This window comes from Anastrepha ludens, chromosome 5 (assembly GCF_028408465.1).
Source record: "Anastrepha ludens isolate Willacy chromosome 5, idAnaLude1.1, whole genome shotgun sequence".
In the NCBI taxonomy this organism is placed as follows: Eukaryota; Metazoa; Arthropoda; class Insecta; order Diptera; family Tephritidae; genus Anastrepha; species Anastrepha ludens.
The window spans coordinates 31,818,112-31,834,568 of record NC_071501.1 but is presented as its reverse complement, the minus strand read 5'-3'; the positions used below and the strand labels follow the sequence as shown (position 1 = coordinate 31,834,568).

Genomic DNA, 16,457 nt, shown 5'->3' with positions numbered 1-16,457 from the left:
TTGGAAAAACTTCAGATTTTGACCGAGTTTGGCATCGAATTGCCAAAGGAAATTGAGCTAACAAAAACCAAAGAGTACATAGAAGAAATTCGGTCAATGAGAATGAGAAATTGAACTGTTTGAAGACCAGAAGATAAAAAAAAAATACCAGTCTAACGGTTAGACGCGATAGAAGTAAAACCTTCCGTAAAACAAACTGAGAGAGAATGAGACGAAAGCAGCATTAGGAGCGGGATAATTATATTCATTATAATATTGGTATAAAGTTCATATTTTATTTTCTTCATTTTATTATTATTCATCCTCAATGCGTTCAATTTCAACAAATGATACGAGTGGCTTATGATAGCTAAAATATGATACAAATGCTTTGGTTTCGATGTTGTCAACATATCTTTGAAATACCGCGTCAATTGTTGTTTTTGCTCGTGTTGTCGATTCAGTGCGATTGTTACACATTTTTAAATTGAATGTTGTATTGAGAAAGTCAATTAAAGGAACCGCTGTGTCCAATGCAAAATTTACGTTAAAATCGCCACTTAAAATCATTGGAACTTTATCGTAATCTTTTCTAAGTATCCGCGACACTTCTGGTGTATACTTTTTTTCTGTCGATGTTCTCGACACTTTTCTGCATTATTTTTCGGCATAATTGCGGTAAATATTTAAAAATGAAAATATTTACGAATATAAAAACACGGACGCAATACAGCACACGCGGTTGCTATTATGAGCGTCGTAACGCGTATACTACACACACGTACTAACATACACACAAACATTCGTAGGACGCTTGGTCTAAGCAAGTATTAGGTAGTGTAGTATAGGTATACATAATGCCTTCTCGCTCACCGTGGCTCCGTAATATGCAGGCGCGCACACATACGTACTAGCATACATACAAACATACATACGTATGACGCTTGAACTAAACACCAAAGCAAGTAATAGGCAGTGTAGTATACATACTACAATACTCACTATACTAGCGTGGCTCAGCAGTACGCAGCCACACACATATACGTATATCAACATATAACGCTTCGTAGTGTCGCTTTTTCGTTTCATCGAGTCTCAAATCACTCCCAACGATTCTAAAGAAGTTTTCACTTCAAAAATCAAGACTACGGTTCTAATAGAGCTATACTCGTATAAAGGGCGCCAAGGAATGGAAAAAGTGTACAACCTTTTTGCTGCAATCGAAACTTTCCCATCTGGAACGGCAGTATGCGAATCATCATTTTCGGCCTTGACACGAATCATGCGGCCTTAACGTATTAGCATGTCGACTGATAGATTAAATAATTTATCGTTTCCTGCATTCGAACACAAGCGGCTGGATTCTTTAGACCAGGAAGCGGTTCTTTTATGATTCAATGAACAAAAAAATCGCAAAATGCAATTATTTAAAAAACAAAATAATAAATGTTATTGTTGAAAACATACTGTAAACGCAGTATAAACTATTCAAAGAGTTTTTTTAATTACTTTTGTTTTCGACTGTTCTTTAATTTGTCTTCCTTTTTATCTAGTATACATTTTTTTTCAATGCCAACGCAGGGGCAATGCCTGGCTTGCCATGGCTCTGCAGTACACTTCAATTTTTCGTACCGTTTGCATCATTTATACGCAATTTTATGCGAGTATGCACTACTTGGGGAGTGCCAGTCTGGTACTTCAACTATTACAACTACCTTCTTTGAATACTTGGGAAAGAGAAAGAGACATTTTATTTTCTGAATTTACTTTAATGGATTGAACTTTTAAGCTGACTCAAAATATCCGGAGATTTCAAAAATAAAAAATAAAATTGTCAAAAATTGCATACAAATATTTGTTTCTATTATATTTTTCAATAGTGTGTATGCAAATAAGGTTACCTGGAAAGCTGCTCTGCAAATGTTATCAGAATCGTCTGGCATGTTTCATGGTCAAAAAATTCCTCGCCACAGGCTTGAACAGCCCATTATTGATGTTTATATTTCGCCTTGGTTCTAGGACATGCAATAAGCTCTATGACTGGCTATTAGCGGTGCATCATCTGTACATTGCTTTCAAATTTTCAAAGTGTACTTGAGCCATCTCCACGCTGATTTACAGCTCTATATTTGCTTAAACCGGCATCGACCCCACCCTACATATTAGCTCATCGCTCTATTTTCGGCCAGAAATTTTGTTGGTTATACTCAACACGCCTTTCATTTGTGCAGGTTTTCGAAACTAACTCATCAGTTTATCGAAATAAACGCCACCTCAAATTAAATTAATTTCATACGAATATTTTCAGATACACTTTCCGCTCAGTTGCTCCTCTAACCAAATATACGCTGCAATAATATTTTTTGTTAACACACAGAATTACAGTTTTCCCCCCCCCTACATACACACACACACACACACACACATACTCGTAGATATAATATTTTAGTCCGACTGTGGTTTTGGCTAAAAAATACATTTAAATGTGGCAGGCGTTACATTCATGTAAATAATCGATAAAATTGCAAATTCCAACCGCATTGACCACAAAGCAACAAATTAAATAGAACTAAACCGAAAAATTTCAAACAGAAAACCAATAGAGTAGCACTAAAAGTGGAGAAAATGTAAAATATTGCAAAATATTGAAAGTAATTTGAACAAAAAACGAAAAAAAGTGGAAATTGCAATGTGCACAAAAAAAGAACACAGTTGGAATGCCAATATACCGAAATGCTATAAAGCACCGCAAAGTTTTCAAAATGAATATGGAAGCGCACGCACACACATACAGGTGGATATATTTGGTGGGGAATGCCAGTTTGCGCTAACAAATGAACGGTGAGTTTTTTGTACGGCAAATGGAATGAAGCTATTTAATAATACATTTGATAGTTTATTCCACTTAGCCTAATTTAATTTTTTGTTATTGGATTACTCCATTTATATAGTATTTTATTCTTCTTTTTTTCAAGGCATTACATTTGAAATTACTGAGATTTTATTTTCCTTTTATTTTGTTTCGTTTTTTTCCTCCCTTTTTATTTTTTTATTTAAATTTTTTTTGCTTATTAATTATTTTATGTTGTTTTATATTTTTTGCCTTTTTTTGTTTTTTTATAGTTTTTTCTATTTATTTATTTATTTTTCCTTTTGATTTTACTTTTGCTTTTATTTCTTTTCATTTAACTTTTTTTATTTATTTATTACTTTTATTTGATTTTTCTTCTATTTTTTTATATTCGTTTATTACTTTTAATATACTTCTTTTAAATCCTTTTTTTTATATTTTTGTATTTTGTTCTGTATTTTTGTTTCATTTTATTTGTCTTAATTTAACTTTATTAATTTACTTTTTTTTTAATTTAATTTTGGTATTTATTTCTTTTCACTTAACTTTTTTTATTTATTTATTTCTTTTATTACATTTTTTTCTTTTTATTTATTTTCATTTTCTTATTTGCTTATTAATTTTAATTTAATTTTTATTTCAAAAATACTTTTTTTAGTATTTTTTATTTTCTTCTGTTGTATATTTTAAAACCGTTTTTTATTTTTTTCTTTAATTTAACTTTTTTTAATATTTTTTTCTGTGTTCTGTTTTGACTTTTTAAAAGCTTTTTGCTTTTAGTTTTTTGAATTTAACTTTTCAATTTCGTTTTTCTATTTAGTTTAAGTTAAGTATTTATTTCTTTTCATTTCACTTTTTCATTAAATTATTTCTTTTATTTTTTTTTCTATTTATTGTATTTTTTATTTGTTTATTAATTTAAATTCAATTTTCATTTTAAATACTTTTTTTAGTAATTTTTATTTTGTTCTGTTCCATTTTTAATTTGTTTGTTTTTATTTCTTTTAATTTATTTTTGGTATTTATTTCTTTTCATTTCACATTTTTTATTTATTTCTTTTATTAAATTTTTTTTCTATTTATTTATTTTTATTTTCTTATTTGTTTATAAATTTTAATTTAATTTTGCTTTCAAATACTTTTTTTTATATTTTTTATTTTCTTTTGATGTATATTTTAAAACCCTTTTTTTATTGTTTTCTTTAATTTAACTTTTTTTAATATTTTTTCTTGTGTTCTGTTTTGATTTTTTAAATGCGTTTTGTTTTTATTTTCTTTAATTTAACTTTTTAATTCAGTTTTTTTTATAATTTAAGTTTAGTATTTATTTCTTTTCATTTCACTTTTTCATTAATTTATTTATTTTATTAAATTTTTTTCTATTTATTTTTTATTTGTTTATTAATTTTAATAAAATTTTTAATATATTTTAAATACTTTTTTTAATAATTTTTATTTTGTTCTGTTTTATTTTTAATTTGTTTGTTTTTATTGCTTTTAATTTAACTTTCCTTATTTATTATTTTTTTTTATTTAATTTTTGTATTTATTTCTTTTATTACATTTTTTCTCTATTTATTTATTTCAATTTTGTTATTCGTTTAATAATTTTAATTTATTATTTATTCTAAATACTTTTTTTTGATATTTTTTATTTTGTTCTGTTCTATTTTTTTTAAATTCTTTTTGCTTTTATTTAACTTTTTCGTAAAGCCTTTTTTTTAAGTTTGGCATTTATTTCTTTTCATTTCACTGTTTTTATTTATTTATTTATTTTATAAATTTTTTTTTATCTATTTATTTATTTTTATTTTTTTATTTGTTTATTCATTTTAGTTAAATTTTTATTTTAAATACTTTTTTTAATATTTTTTACTTTGTTCTGTTTTTTTTTTTTAATTTTTTCTCTTTTTATTGGCCTCTGGCGGCAATCTCTCAAGGGACATGGTAGCATTTTCGGCCAGTTAACACAGTATTTCTGCGAACCTCGAACAGATCTCTCGATCCGCAAACTAGAGTTCGAGGGTCGTGCTAGGGCAATCTTTCCAAATAGGCAGGATTGGAACGAGGGGAAAATCTCCACCGAAGCTTGCACCTCTGTCTTCAGTTACGGTTCCAAAATGGAATCAGGAGTCGAAGCAGGGGTTTGCTCCCAATCAGCCAATTTATCTATCTCCTTTAAACTGCCGAGCACTGCTAGTGTTTTTCAAGCAGAAGTCTTTTCGATCCTGCAAGCATGTAAAATGCTTAGGAGAACGCGGGAGCGAGGGAGATATTAACATTTTCTCCGACAGTCAAGCCGCGATTAAGGCTCTGACGACGGCATGGTGCAGAACGCAATTAGTAAACTCCTGTAAGAAGGAGATCAACTCTCTTGGGTGTGCAGGTAACATTTCTCTGATCTGGATTCCAGGACATAGAAACATAGAGGGAAATGAAATTGCTGATGAGCTTGCCATGAAGGGGACTGAATTGGCCTCAGAGACCTCCTACCCGGTCATCGGCATCCCCCTAACAGTTGTTAAAGGGGAACTGCATAAATTATTTCTCAGGAAAGCGCAGAAAAGGTGGAGCTCCATTTCTTCATGTGCTTTTTCGAAAACCCTTTGGCCCCAATAGGATATACGTAGGACTTAGAAATTCCTTTGGACTCCTCGCCATTGAATTTCTAAACTCGTAGCTGTGTCTACCGGTCACTGAGCGATCAGCACTTACGCGGAAACGCTAGGGTTACCATTTAATATCCATTGCAGAAGCTGTGGAGACCTTTCAGAGAAAGAGACTGTAGTGCATTTTCTCTGTAAATGTCCGGGCTTGGCAGCTAGACGTCTAAGGTCACTGGGCGCTCCTTTCTTCGACAGCCCGGGGCAGTGCGCCCACCTAAATCCAATCAATCTTCTCTATTATATCAACAGCTCTGGCTAGCTGTAGATATCTGCCTGTTGGAGGTCTCATAATGGTATCAAAACGTCGCTTTAGTGCTAGTTGAGGAGTGCCAGACCGCCACTTCAACCATTCCATCTACCTATCTCTTTTTATTCCTTTTAATTTAACTTTTATACATATACAGGGTTGCCCATGTTCGACGGGCCCATGTATATTATTTTTTTTTTAAATCAAAGAAAAACACAATTTTTTAATTAATCATTTTATATGGTTTAAGTAGATTTGTTGGCATCACTTTTTGAATATGATATCTCTTAAATGGCCACCTTGAGCCTGTACGGCGTACAGCATTTTCCATAGTTTTAGCTAACATTTTGGCTGTAATAGCGGCTATTTCCTCACGGATGTTGTTCTTGAGCTCTTCTATGGTCTTTGGCTTATTAATATAAACCTTTGATTTTAAATATCCCCACAAGAAGAAGTCAGGTGGCGTTAAATCGGGCGAACGCGGTGGCCAGTCATAATCGCTATTTTTCGACATCAAACGGCGAGCAAACAATTTCTTTAAAAAATCGATTGTGGTGCGAGCTATGTGTGGTGGAGCGCCGACTTGTTGAAACCATACGCTTTCGACGAATAATAGGCATCACAAAAGTGGTTATCATATCGCGATAACACTCCTGATTGACGGTAACAGCTTGACCATCTTCATTTTCGTAGAAAAACGGCCCAATAATCGTTTTAGCACTAACGCCACACCAAACAATGACTTTTTCGTCGTTAAGAGGTACCTCTTGAATTTCGGTGGCGTAAATACGGGAATTTTGCTTGTTTACCGTCGCATTCAATAAGAAATGAGCCTCATCGGACATGATGATTTTGTTCCAAAATTGCTCGTCATCTTCAGCCATTTCGATGACTCTTTGGGCCCATTCCAATCGACGAGGCTTGTCCATAGGCAACAATCTTTGCGCCAATTGAATCTTATACGGGAATAAATGCAAATCAATGCGGAGAATTCGTTGTAAAGTGGTCCGAGCAATGCCCAACTGCTGAGAACGGCGATTTTGGGATGTCCTTGGTGAGGTCTCAACACTGGCCCGTACAAGAGCAATATTCTCATCCGATCGCCTTGGTCGGTTTTGATTTGAGAGCACGTTGAGTTTTCACAATTGACTTCTTTTGTTGAATGTGAATTTCAACAATTTGGGAGCGCTCGTGTGGCGTGTACTGTTCCATGGTAAAACTCTGCTTGGACTGACGCTGCCAACGCGGTATGTCGTTACGCTATCTGACGTCTCTGTCAAAAGATACGGGTTTGTCAGATGGGTCCGTCGAATATGGGCATTATGTATTTTGTTTTGCTTTATTTGAATGCGTTACAGTTTATGTTCTTTTATATTTTGTAATTTTCAATTGGTTTTTTTTTTTTGGCTTTACTTATTTATTTATTTATCTATAATACCAACTTATAATTAGTTATTTATGCCAATTAGTTAAAGTGCCATGTTTTATTTTATTTTAGTTAACATTATTTCAATTTATTTTGTTCTTTTTTATTTCAATATACATTTTTATTATTATTTTTTAATATTTACTTATTTTCTCCATTTTCCCCTTTTTTAATGCATTTTTAATTACTTTATTTTACTTCATTATTTTTTATTTAATATAATATTATTGTATTAATTTTTTTTTTTTTTTTTGACCGCTGTTTTTTAACCCTCCGTTGGGCATCCATGACTGGCTACACCTTTTTTGACTTTGGACGTGAATTTCACATATTTTTCATATTTTTTCACATTTTCTATAAATTTATGGATATAATATTTTAAAAATGATCCTCAAAAAGGATGAAAAGAAGCATTTAAAAAGTTACACCTTCGTTTGGGAACCTCGGGTCTGGCTAAACCCCTATATAGTTACATGAATTTGTATGGGAATATGTGGTAAATGCGCCATGTGCGATTTTCGATGTTTCCAAGGACCTCTTCTTTCCCTTGCAATGGTATCACAAAGGATGCATCCAAGAGGGCCCACCTTCTGGGCAACCATTACAACCTAACTAAACCTAAGCACCAATGTGCTCGATAAAGTCGTCAAAAAATTTCTTCTTCAGTATCAGTTACACAAGTGTCAAGCTTTATTTTTGAAAAAATGAAATGCAACCGTGAATTTTTTCTAAATTCCATCACTACACAATTTTTACATAGTTCACACCCTCTGCTTCCTCCAATGCAGCTCTAAAATTCTAACTACCATCACTTACCTCATTCCCTTCGTCTCGCACAAGTGTAGCTCACCAAAAACACCACAACCCAATTTCTCGACTATCACCAATGATTGTCGCGGAAACTCCTGTACTTGAAAATTGGCCTGCTCCTCATTGACATCAGCGCCACCACTGCTGGCGCCAGTGCCGCTCATGTCCAAATTATAATGATGCGGTTTGATGGCAGCTAAAGTAGCGGCTGAGCTCGAATAACCATAGCCACCCGTAGGCGTTGTAGAACTTGATGCAAGACTGGCTGTGGTCGAGGCTAGACTGCCACTACCACCACCAATGCTACCGTTTGGCAGTGTATTGCAAGCGCCTGCACTGGCACCGCCACCAACGACACCACTGCCAACAACAAGCGGTGCATTTGCTTTGCAAATCGCTGTGGTTGCATAGAATTTCTCGTTACTGGTGGTGCCCAATAATGGCGGTAGGGGCGGTATTGGTGGTGGGCAGTGTGTGGCTATTGTTGCAGAATTCGGAGCCGGTGGTGGTGGTGGTGGTGGTGTTGAGTTTGACTGATATGGATGCTGATGTTGTAGCTGCTGCAACTTTTGGCTAGCAGTCGATAATTTCGATTGAAACATGCTGTTGAGGGTGTTACGGGCGCTGGTGCTGTAGTTGCTGCTGCTGCCACCACCACCACCACCACTTGCGCCATATATGGAGTTGGACTTTTGTGCGCTAGGTAGTAGATCTTGCATATGCGGCACTGCATACTCCTGACAAACAATATCGGGGACATCTGGAAGTACGAAAGGAGAGAAGTTGTAAAAAATTATGAGTGTTAGTAAAATGAGAAATCTTCATTATTATTAAACATTTCAGAGTCTATTATACATATTTTCCAATGTAACGGAATAAGGTGGACTATATAAGTCGAAGATATTACACAAAGTTCTATATCCATAAGTCGCTAGTGTTTATAGAACAACAAGATGTCCGGAGGGGATATGTCTGGGCTGTAGGATGGGTGGGTAAGCACCGGAACTCCCATCTTGGCCAATGCAGAGGTGTAGAGGATCGTGGTGTGCGTCGACGCATTGTCGTGATGAAGGGTCCAATTGTTCACGAGGTCGGGCCGAACCCGGGCGTCGCGGTTTTTCAGCCGAAGGAGCACTTCTTTGTAAAATCCCGCGTTACAGTGCTTCCTGGGGGTACAAACTCCTTGTGAACGATGCCTTGAGAGTCGAAAAAGATGGTCAGTATGGCATGCAAAATCCTAATACATTTTTAAAACAGCTTTCACGCGCGGAGCGATGTTGACTGCACCGCTGTTGCCCACGAACTGGGACCGGTTTCTAGTGGAAGGGGAAGGTCCAACGATCATTTTCTCCCACTAGCCGATTCGGTTGATCGCTTGGCAGACGCTCCGTGCGGGAAGGCTCATTACTTCTCAATCAAACACTTTAGGATAGGAATCCCTAGTTGGAGCGTAGGGCGTCGAGAACTCCTCTTCGCCATGGCAAGAGCTCAAAACTCATTCTAAGTCGTACTCAAGGACCTCATTTCCGCCTTCGACAAACGGCGCCAGGTAGTTCGTGGTCTGCCTAGATTTCTTCCTGTCTGTTGGCAGGGGTTCCATCGCCTGTTTAGCGATATTGTCGTCACTTTTACTCGGGGTGTGACCGATCCATTGCCACTTCCTTCAGCGGATTTCAGTCGCCACATCGGATTGATTAATCTTTTTCCATAATTCGGTGTTGGGCATAGTTCGAAGCCAGAAAATTCGCATAATGCGGCGCAAGCAGCTAACTGGAGCAAAGTTCTAAATGCGCTGGAGAATTTCCGAGCTCCCAGAATGCATTCGGAAAATTCTTGCAAGCTACTTCTCTAATACAAAACTTGCAATACAAAAGCGATAAAGTTGCAGTGTAACTAGAGGAATACCACAGGGCTGGGCCCACTTCTCAGGAATATAAGGTATGATGGAGTCTACTTCCAGGATCCGAAATACTCCTTAACCAGGCTGAAACAATCTGCAATCAAATTACAAAAAATTGGATTGCAAACCATAAAACGGAAGCAATTCTTATCAGTAGCGGAAAATAGTTGAGACAGCAAATCTCACAGTAGGTGACCACGTACTCGAGTTTAAGGTGTACATCAAATAGGTTGGCGTAATTATCGACCACAGGTTGAGCCTGAATCCGCACATAACATACGCCAGTGATAAATCAGCGAAGGCTGTAACAACATTAACCCGGATTATGACGAATACGAGAGGCTCTAAGCAGGCTTCTAGGAAGCTACTTAGTAGTGTGATATCATCCATCTTGCTATATGTTGTACCGGCCTGGGTCACAGCAACAAACTGCAGCTCATACATGAAAGGCATTAAATCGATATACCGGCTATGTGCCCTGAGGGTGTGCTGCGCATTCCGTACAGTATCGGAGGATGCTGTATTAGTCTTCGCGGGTATGCTATCGGTCAAGCTGACCGCTTTCGATTTCGCCGAAATCCGAAAACCGAGCGGATCCAGCTCACCTGACTAACCGAAAGACTGAACAGGAGCGAAGCATCAGTGCGTGTCAGGAGGAATGGAGGAATTCCATGAACGGACGATGGACGTATCGTTTGATTTCGAATATCTCCAAATGGATAAACCGATTTCGAATATCTCCAAATGGATAAACCGAAAGCATGGATAGATAGATTTCTACATGACCCAAACACTTATCTGTATAGATTTAAGTGTAGAGACGACCCGTGCTGGACTTTCAGTGACAATTTAGTTGAAGATGCCGAGCATCTTTTCTTTGTCTGCCTTCGTCTTGGGCTGGACGAAGAAGGATTGAGTGACAGGGTTGGGAAGCCAAAAATGGTTTATAACCTAGTAGTAGATATTATGCTGGATTCAGAAAAATAGTGGTTCGCTGTGAGTAGTATGACAACAATAGTAATTGCCAAACTGCGTCACGCTGAACAATTGCGTAGATCTTCTACTTAAAACCCTTGCAGTGCAGAGATGAGTTATATTGAGTAGATAGCCAACTCCCGCTGGTGGTTTGGGAGGTTCGCGATATTAAAGCTTAACAGTAATGGAGAGAGAACACTACCTTTTAGGGCGCGGTGTTTAATTTATCTTTGAACTCACGAGAAATCTCCGCTGATCCCGAAAATTTAGTAATGATCCCGAAACTTGAACAAAAAAAAAATTACTGTCGGTAACTAAAAGTTACTAATGTCTTTGGAAAAGTATTGATAATCCCGAAAATTACTAATGAGCCCGAAAAAGTACTAACAATACCGAAAAGTTAGTAAAATTCCGAAAAAATGTTAATCACTTCGGAAGCTTATTGATGACTATGAAAAATTTCTAATGATCTCGCAAAAAATTTTGATGCGCCCGAAACGGTGTTGATGATTGTGGACTACGTAGATACTTCGTCACTCATCATTTCAGGTCGCGGTAGGAGAGTGAAGGGGCGAAGTTTTCTAGTACAGTTGAGCAGTTGATAGCCTCCAAGTCTAACTCGGTCTGCGTAGAGTTCACATATTTCATAGTGGGGGTTTCGATAAAGTTCCCGACTTACATTGACTTACCACTGAACTTTTTAATGAGGAAGAGAGAGATTGGGGTTGAGTTCGCGTACTCATGTCACAATGGTGAATTTAATAAAAATAATAAAGATCGTTTGGAGGCTCACAGTAAGAAGAGGTTAGTAGAAATACAATTACTCACACTGATCACGTTTGTTGATCAGATTACTCGGTCTGATCATGTTTGTTGTCTAGGCTGAAATATTTATAAACATCGTACTTATGCTCTGATTTGAATCATACTAAAAAAAAAACATTTGCACAAATTCCAGTACAAAACTAAAAGAAAAGTATTGGGTTGGGGAATAAGTTCGTAGCGTTTTTACCGAAGACTTTTATTTAAACAAAAACCAATATTTGTAACCAATAAGTTAATCGATTATAACCAATAAGTTAATCAATTATATATCCGCCTTTGTTGGTTACAACCTCTTCCTGACTCTCGACTAATTTGTTGATACCGTTCCACCAAAAATCGCCTGATCTGGTGTCAAAGAAGTTTTCATATGGTTTGACAGGGAGCGGGAAAGATGGTAATCGGTTGGTGCAAGGACCGGAGAATACGGCGGATGCCGAAGGGCCTCCCATTCGAACTTTTGGCGTGCGACTTTGACGACATGTGCAGCGTGGGGCTTAGCGATGTCGGGAAGGAGGATGGTTTGACCATGTCGATTGGGACTTTCAGTCGAATAGCGTCATTTACGCGGCGAAGCTGGGCAATGTAGAGCTTCTTGTTGACCGTATCATTCTTTTCGAGCATTTCCCAGCACATCATGCCCACCCCCACCAAACACATATCATCATCTTCTTTGGATGAAGATGCGGTTTGCCTTTCGGCTTTGGCGTATCTCCTGGAATCAGCCACTCCCTTTTTTGCTTCATATTGATGCATGGGCACCATTTCTCATCTTCCGTGACGAGTTGGTACAAAAGGCGCTGTTTATGACCGCATGTTGCTCGATGGCGGGTGAGATGCTGAGAAGAAATTTGAAGGTGACTTTCTTTGTTTTTTTTTCGTTGAGCTCCTGAGGCACCTAGGCTTTCAATTTTTCGGTTAATCTCAATGCATGAAGGTGATTGGAAATCGTTTTATGATTGCAATTCATTTTTCCGTCAATTCTCGACTCTTTCCAAAGTGATTTGAGATGTTCTTCATCGAATTCAGAAGGCCATCCACTGCGGGATGTGTCAGCGACGTCATTTTTGAACTTTACAAACCATTTCCGTGCTATAGACTCACCCATGACATCTGCACCATAAACGCTGCAAATGTCCGGGGATGTTTCGGTAGCTTTTTGTCTTCGATGAGAAGAAAAATGTCAAAAACTAATAAAATATTAAATAACTAAAAAAAACGAAATTTTTTATAATATGAAACTTCATTAAGGGTCTAGAAATTTCAAAAAAACGATGTTTTGTTTTTTCGATATTTCGAAAGTATGGTATCTTAGGAATATACTGTGAAATTTTCATGCGGAAATTCCCAATATTATGGCCATTAACTAGGTACAGAGCGGTCCGCGCGCTCTGGTGTTGTCAAAAAAAACAAAAAACAATTATTCAACCGAATCGTTATACTGATTCATAATTTTGTTGGTTTTTCTATTTCAGATAAATGGAAAAGAAAAAATGGACAACACTGGCCAGGTCCAATTTTTCGGGAGGGTCAACTTCAGCCCCATTTTTTAAATTATTAAAATTAAATTTTTTTTTTTATTTTTGTCTGTAAAAGAAGTTAAATAAAAGGCCAAAAAAGTTTAAATATCCTTTTTAAATTCAAAAAAAAAAAAAAATCCTGAAAATACCCCAAATTTTCGAGCTCTAGACCAGCGGAGCCCCTTAAGATCAAAAGAATAGACAAAGAGACATTCTAGCAGCTAAAAATGTCATCGTTTAGGATATGAACGAGTAGCTGCCACCTTCGTGGATCAAAGAAATCATCGTCAAACATCTGAAGAAAAGTGACCTACTAGAGTGTGGTAACTGCATAGGCATGACGGTACTCATCACTATCTACAAAATACTAGGAAGACTGAAGCACTTCCAAAGCTCTTTAAGAGATTAGAGAGCGGAATTCCGCGCCCAGCGCAGCTGAGGCGATCAAGCAAACACACCACGCGTTATTGTCGAGCAATCAGCTGATTGCGCTCGCCGCTGCATTTCCTGTTCATTGACTTCAAGAAGTCATTCGACACCATTACATGCAGCGCGAATTTGGCAAGCATTGAGTGGACGAGGGACAACAATAATAAAATTTATCGCCCTTACTCTAACAATGTAAATTTTTCTGCTGAATGAGTTAGATCAAACACAAATTGAGTAAAGTGAAAGAAACTTGGTCAAATTTAAATGGAAGGTGCCAGGGTATGTCTTTGAGGCCTTATGTAATGAGATGGTGCTGTGCATTTTACGAATTGTATGTTGTTGCTTAGCCGAACTCAAATTTTAGGTCATATCGTACTAAATTGTTCAGCGCTGTGCAAAATTAGACGGTAATAGCTGGGTCGAGCCAAATCAGTTTGCGGATGTCGAACTCAAGTGGCTGTTGAGATTCGTAACGGATAGTGGATGATAGAACAAGGCAGAAGGATGACTCTAAACTGAATTTGGTTGAATGTGAAACTGTGATATATCAAAGGATTAATTGCTCGCAATGGTAATTTATACCTTCCACCAACCTGCTTTGTGTTGTGCTCCACCTAAGTTGAAAAGCTCGATTTGGTTTAGTTTTAATGAGATTCTCAGTTGCTTGCTAGGAAGTTGCTTAGGGTTTTCAAATATTCGTGATTTTAGTTTTTCTATGCTTTTCGTAGATGGCTTTAGTAGCTGGCTATGCCACAAATTCAAGCTGTTGCTGCTGAAAGTACGAATCCATTCCTTTGATTTCAGCCATAATTCCCGTTGAGGAGGCGCATACCGAGGTTTCAAAATGAATTTGTAAAATTGCACTATTTTGCAGCAACTTTTTTAGCTCAAGCCATTGGTACTGAATACTCAATGTTTGCTTAGAGAAAAAATAACAGTAATTTCCATATAAATAATGTCACCGCTCCATATATTTTGATGTATCCGGTATAAAGAAAAATACTTTATTTTTCCTACACAAAACCACTTAATGTCTAGTCCATTTAATATTTTCATTTCCAGTTAAACCGCTAAAATGTGTTGTGCGCTCGTTTTTATGAATAAAATGAAGTTTACAAAATTTACAGAAAAAAAGCAAGATATAAATAAAAATTCCATGAAAACTATAAGCAAAAAAAGCAAGAAAAAAAAACATCATCGCTTTGCATGTCGGCCAATAGAGCTTAGAGTGCAATTTAAATTCCATTTCAGCTGACATTTTCAGGATTTGCATCTACACGCAAACATAAACAAGAATGCGTGCAAATGCATGCACAATAAAATGCAAGAAGGATATTATTCATGCACATGCATACATATAAATTCATACCTCACACACACTCACACACACACACGCACGCAATTTGCAAACAAATCAGCATACAAACATAAAAATCAAAACTTTTCACAACACCAACAACAGCAAATGAGCATGTGTGCATATGCAGTCTACTCAGTTTACGTTTATATGCGCATACAACTGTAATACACACACACACACATCAATGCTCGCTATTCGTGTGCGTGAGTATGTTCGGGCGAAATTTTGTACGCGTGAGCGCTACAAAATCCTTAAATTCAATTACCATTCGAAACTTGGCGCCACAAAAACATGCAATGCAAAAATAAAATCACTTGCATTTACATGCAGCACAACAATAACAAAAACAATAATAGCAAACAACAACAACAACAGCAGCGGCAGCAGCAGCAGTAACAATAATGCCAACACACCATCACTTTCTCACTCTCTGGTGAAATTCAATTTCTTGTAGCATTCCCCGCATCCCCGCCGCCCCCCCCTCAACCAGTTTTGCTGGTACACTTTTACTCATATGCATGCAAGTTGCGAAGTATGTATAAGTGGACTAGTTGAACGCTTGTTTGTTGCTCATACGACATGGCGCACCATTGACTTGCAAGCAGTAAACTGGATCTTTGGCTGATCAAACTTTTGGCTGCAGAGAAAAGCGAATGCACAGAAGATAATGCAAATGTTTGAAATATTTCAAAAAGTATTACTACGGATAGTCAATTCAGTGATATTGAATTTTGTTGAATGCCTAAATATTTGTAGAGCTGGTCATAACAACTGGTGGAGAAGGACTTAGCTTCACTTGGTGTGTCCAACTGGCGCCGGTTAGCACGAGAAATAAACGACTGTAGTAGACTTGAAGAATTCGATAAACTATATACCTACGGCGGCCGACGTGGCCGAATGGGTTGGTGCGTGACTACCATTCGGAATTCAGAGAGAGAACGTCGGTTCGAATCTCGGTGAAAGATCAAAAATTAAGAAAAAGTTTTTTCTAATAGTGGTCGCCCCTCGAAAGGCAATGGCAAACCTCCGGGTGTATTTCTGCCATGGAAAAGCTTCTCATAAAAAAATATCTGCCGTTTGAAGTCGGCTTGAAACTGTAGGTCCCTCCATTTGTGGAACATCATCAAGACGCACACCACAAATAGGAGGAGGAGCTCGGCCAAACACGCAAAAGAAGAGTGTACGCGCCAATAAAAAAAAAAAATATATACCTATATTACATATATACCATATAGTGCATTCAAACCCATATTTTCACTGAAAGATTTGAATGAAAAACGAGGACAAAAACTTAAGAGCTTGAAAATTGAAATTTGAAAAGATCGAGCCAAAGAGCACCAGGACATTTGGTGGCTCCTAAGATACTCAGGCTAAAAAGCCCATTGTATTTAAAGCTCTGGAAAGAGGGTAGATAGTCAAAGACGGAAGGAAAAAAGTATCAGAGAAAGAGATAGGAAAGAATAAAGACAGAA

The 16,457-nt window shown here is 36.9% G+C and overlaps 1 protein-coding gene across 1 annotated transcript in view; it reads right to left on the bottom strand.

Annotated features, from left to right (window-relative positions):
• Positions 1 to 16,457, bottom strand: part of LOC128864622 (uncharacterized) — a 182,421-nt gene that overhangs the window by 30,030 nt on the left and 135,934 nt on the right. Inside the window, exon 10 of the mRNA XM_054104382.1 lies at positions 7,986 to 8,739. Within this exon, the coding sequence (XP_053960357.1) occupies positions 7,986 to 8,739 (754 nt within the window). The remainder of the gene's footprint in view (positions 1 to 7,985; positions 8,740 to 16,457) is intronic.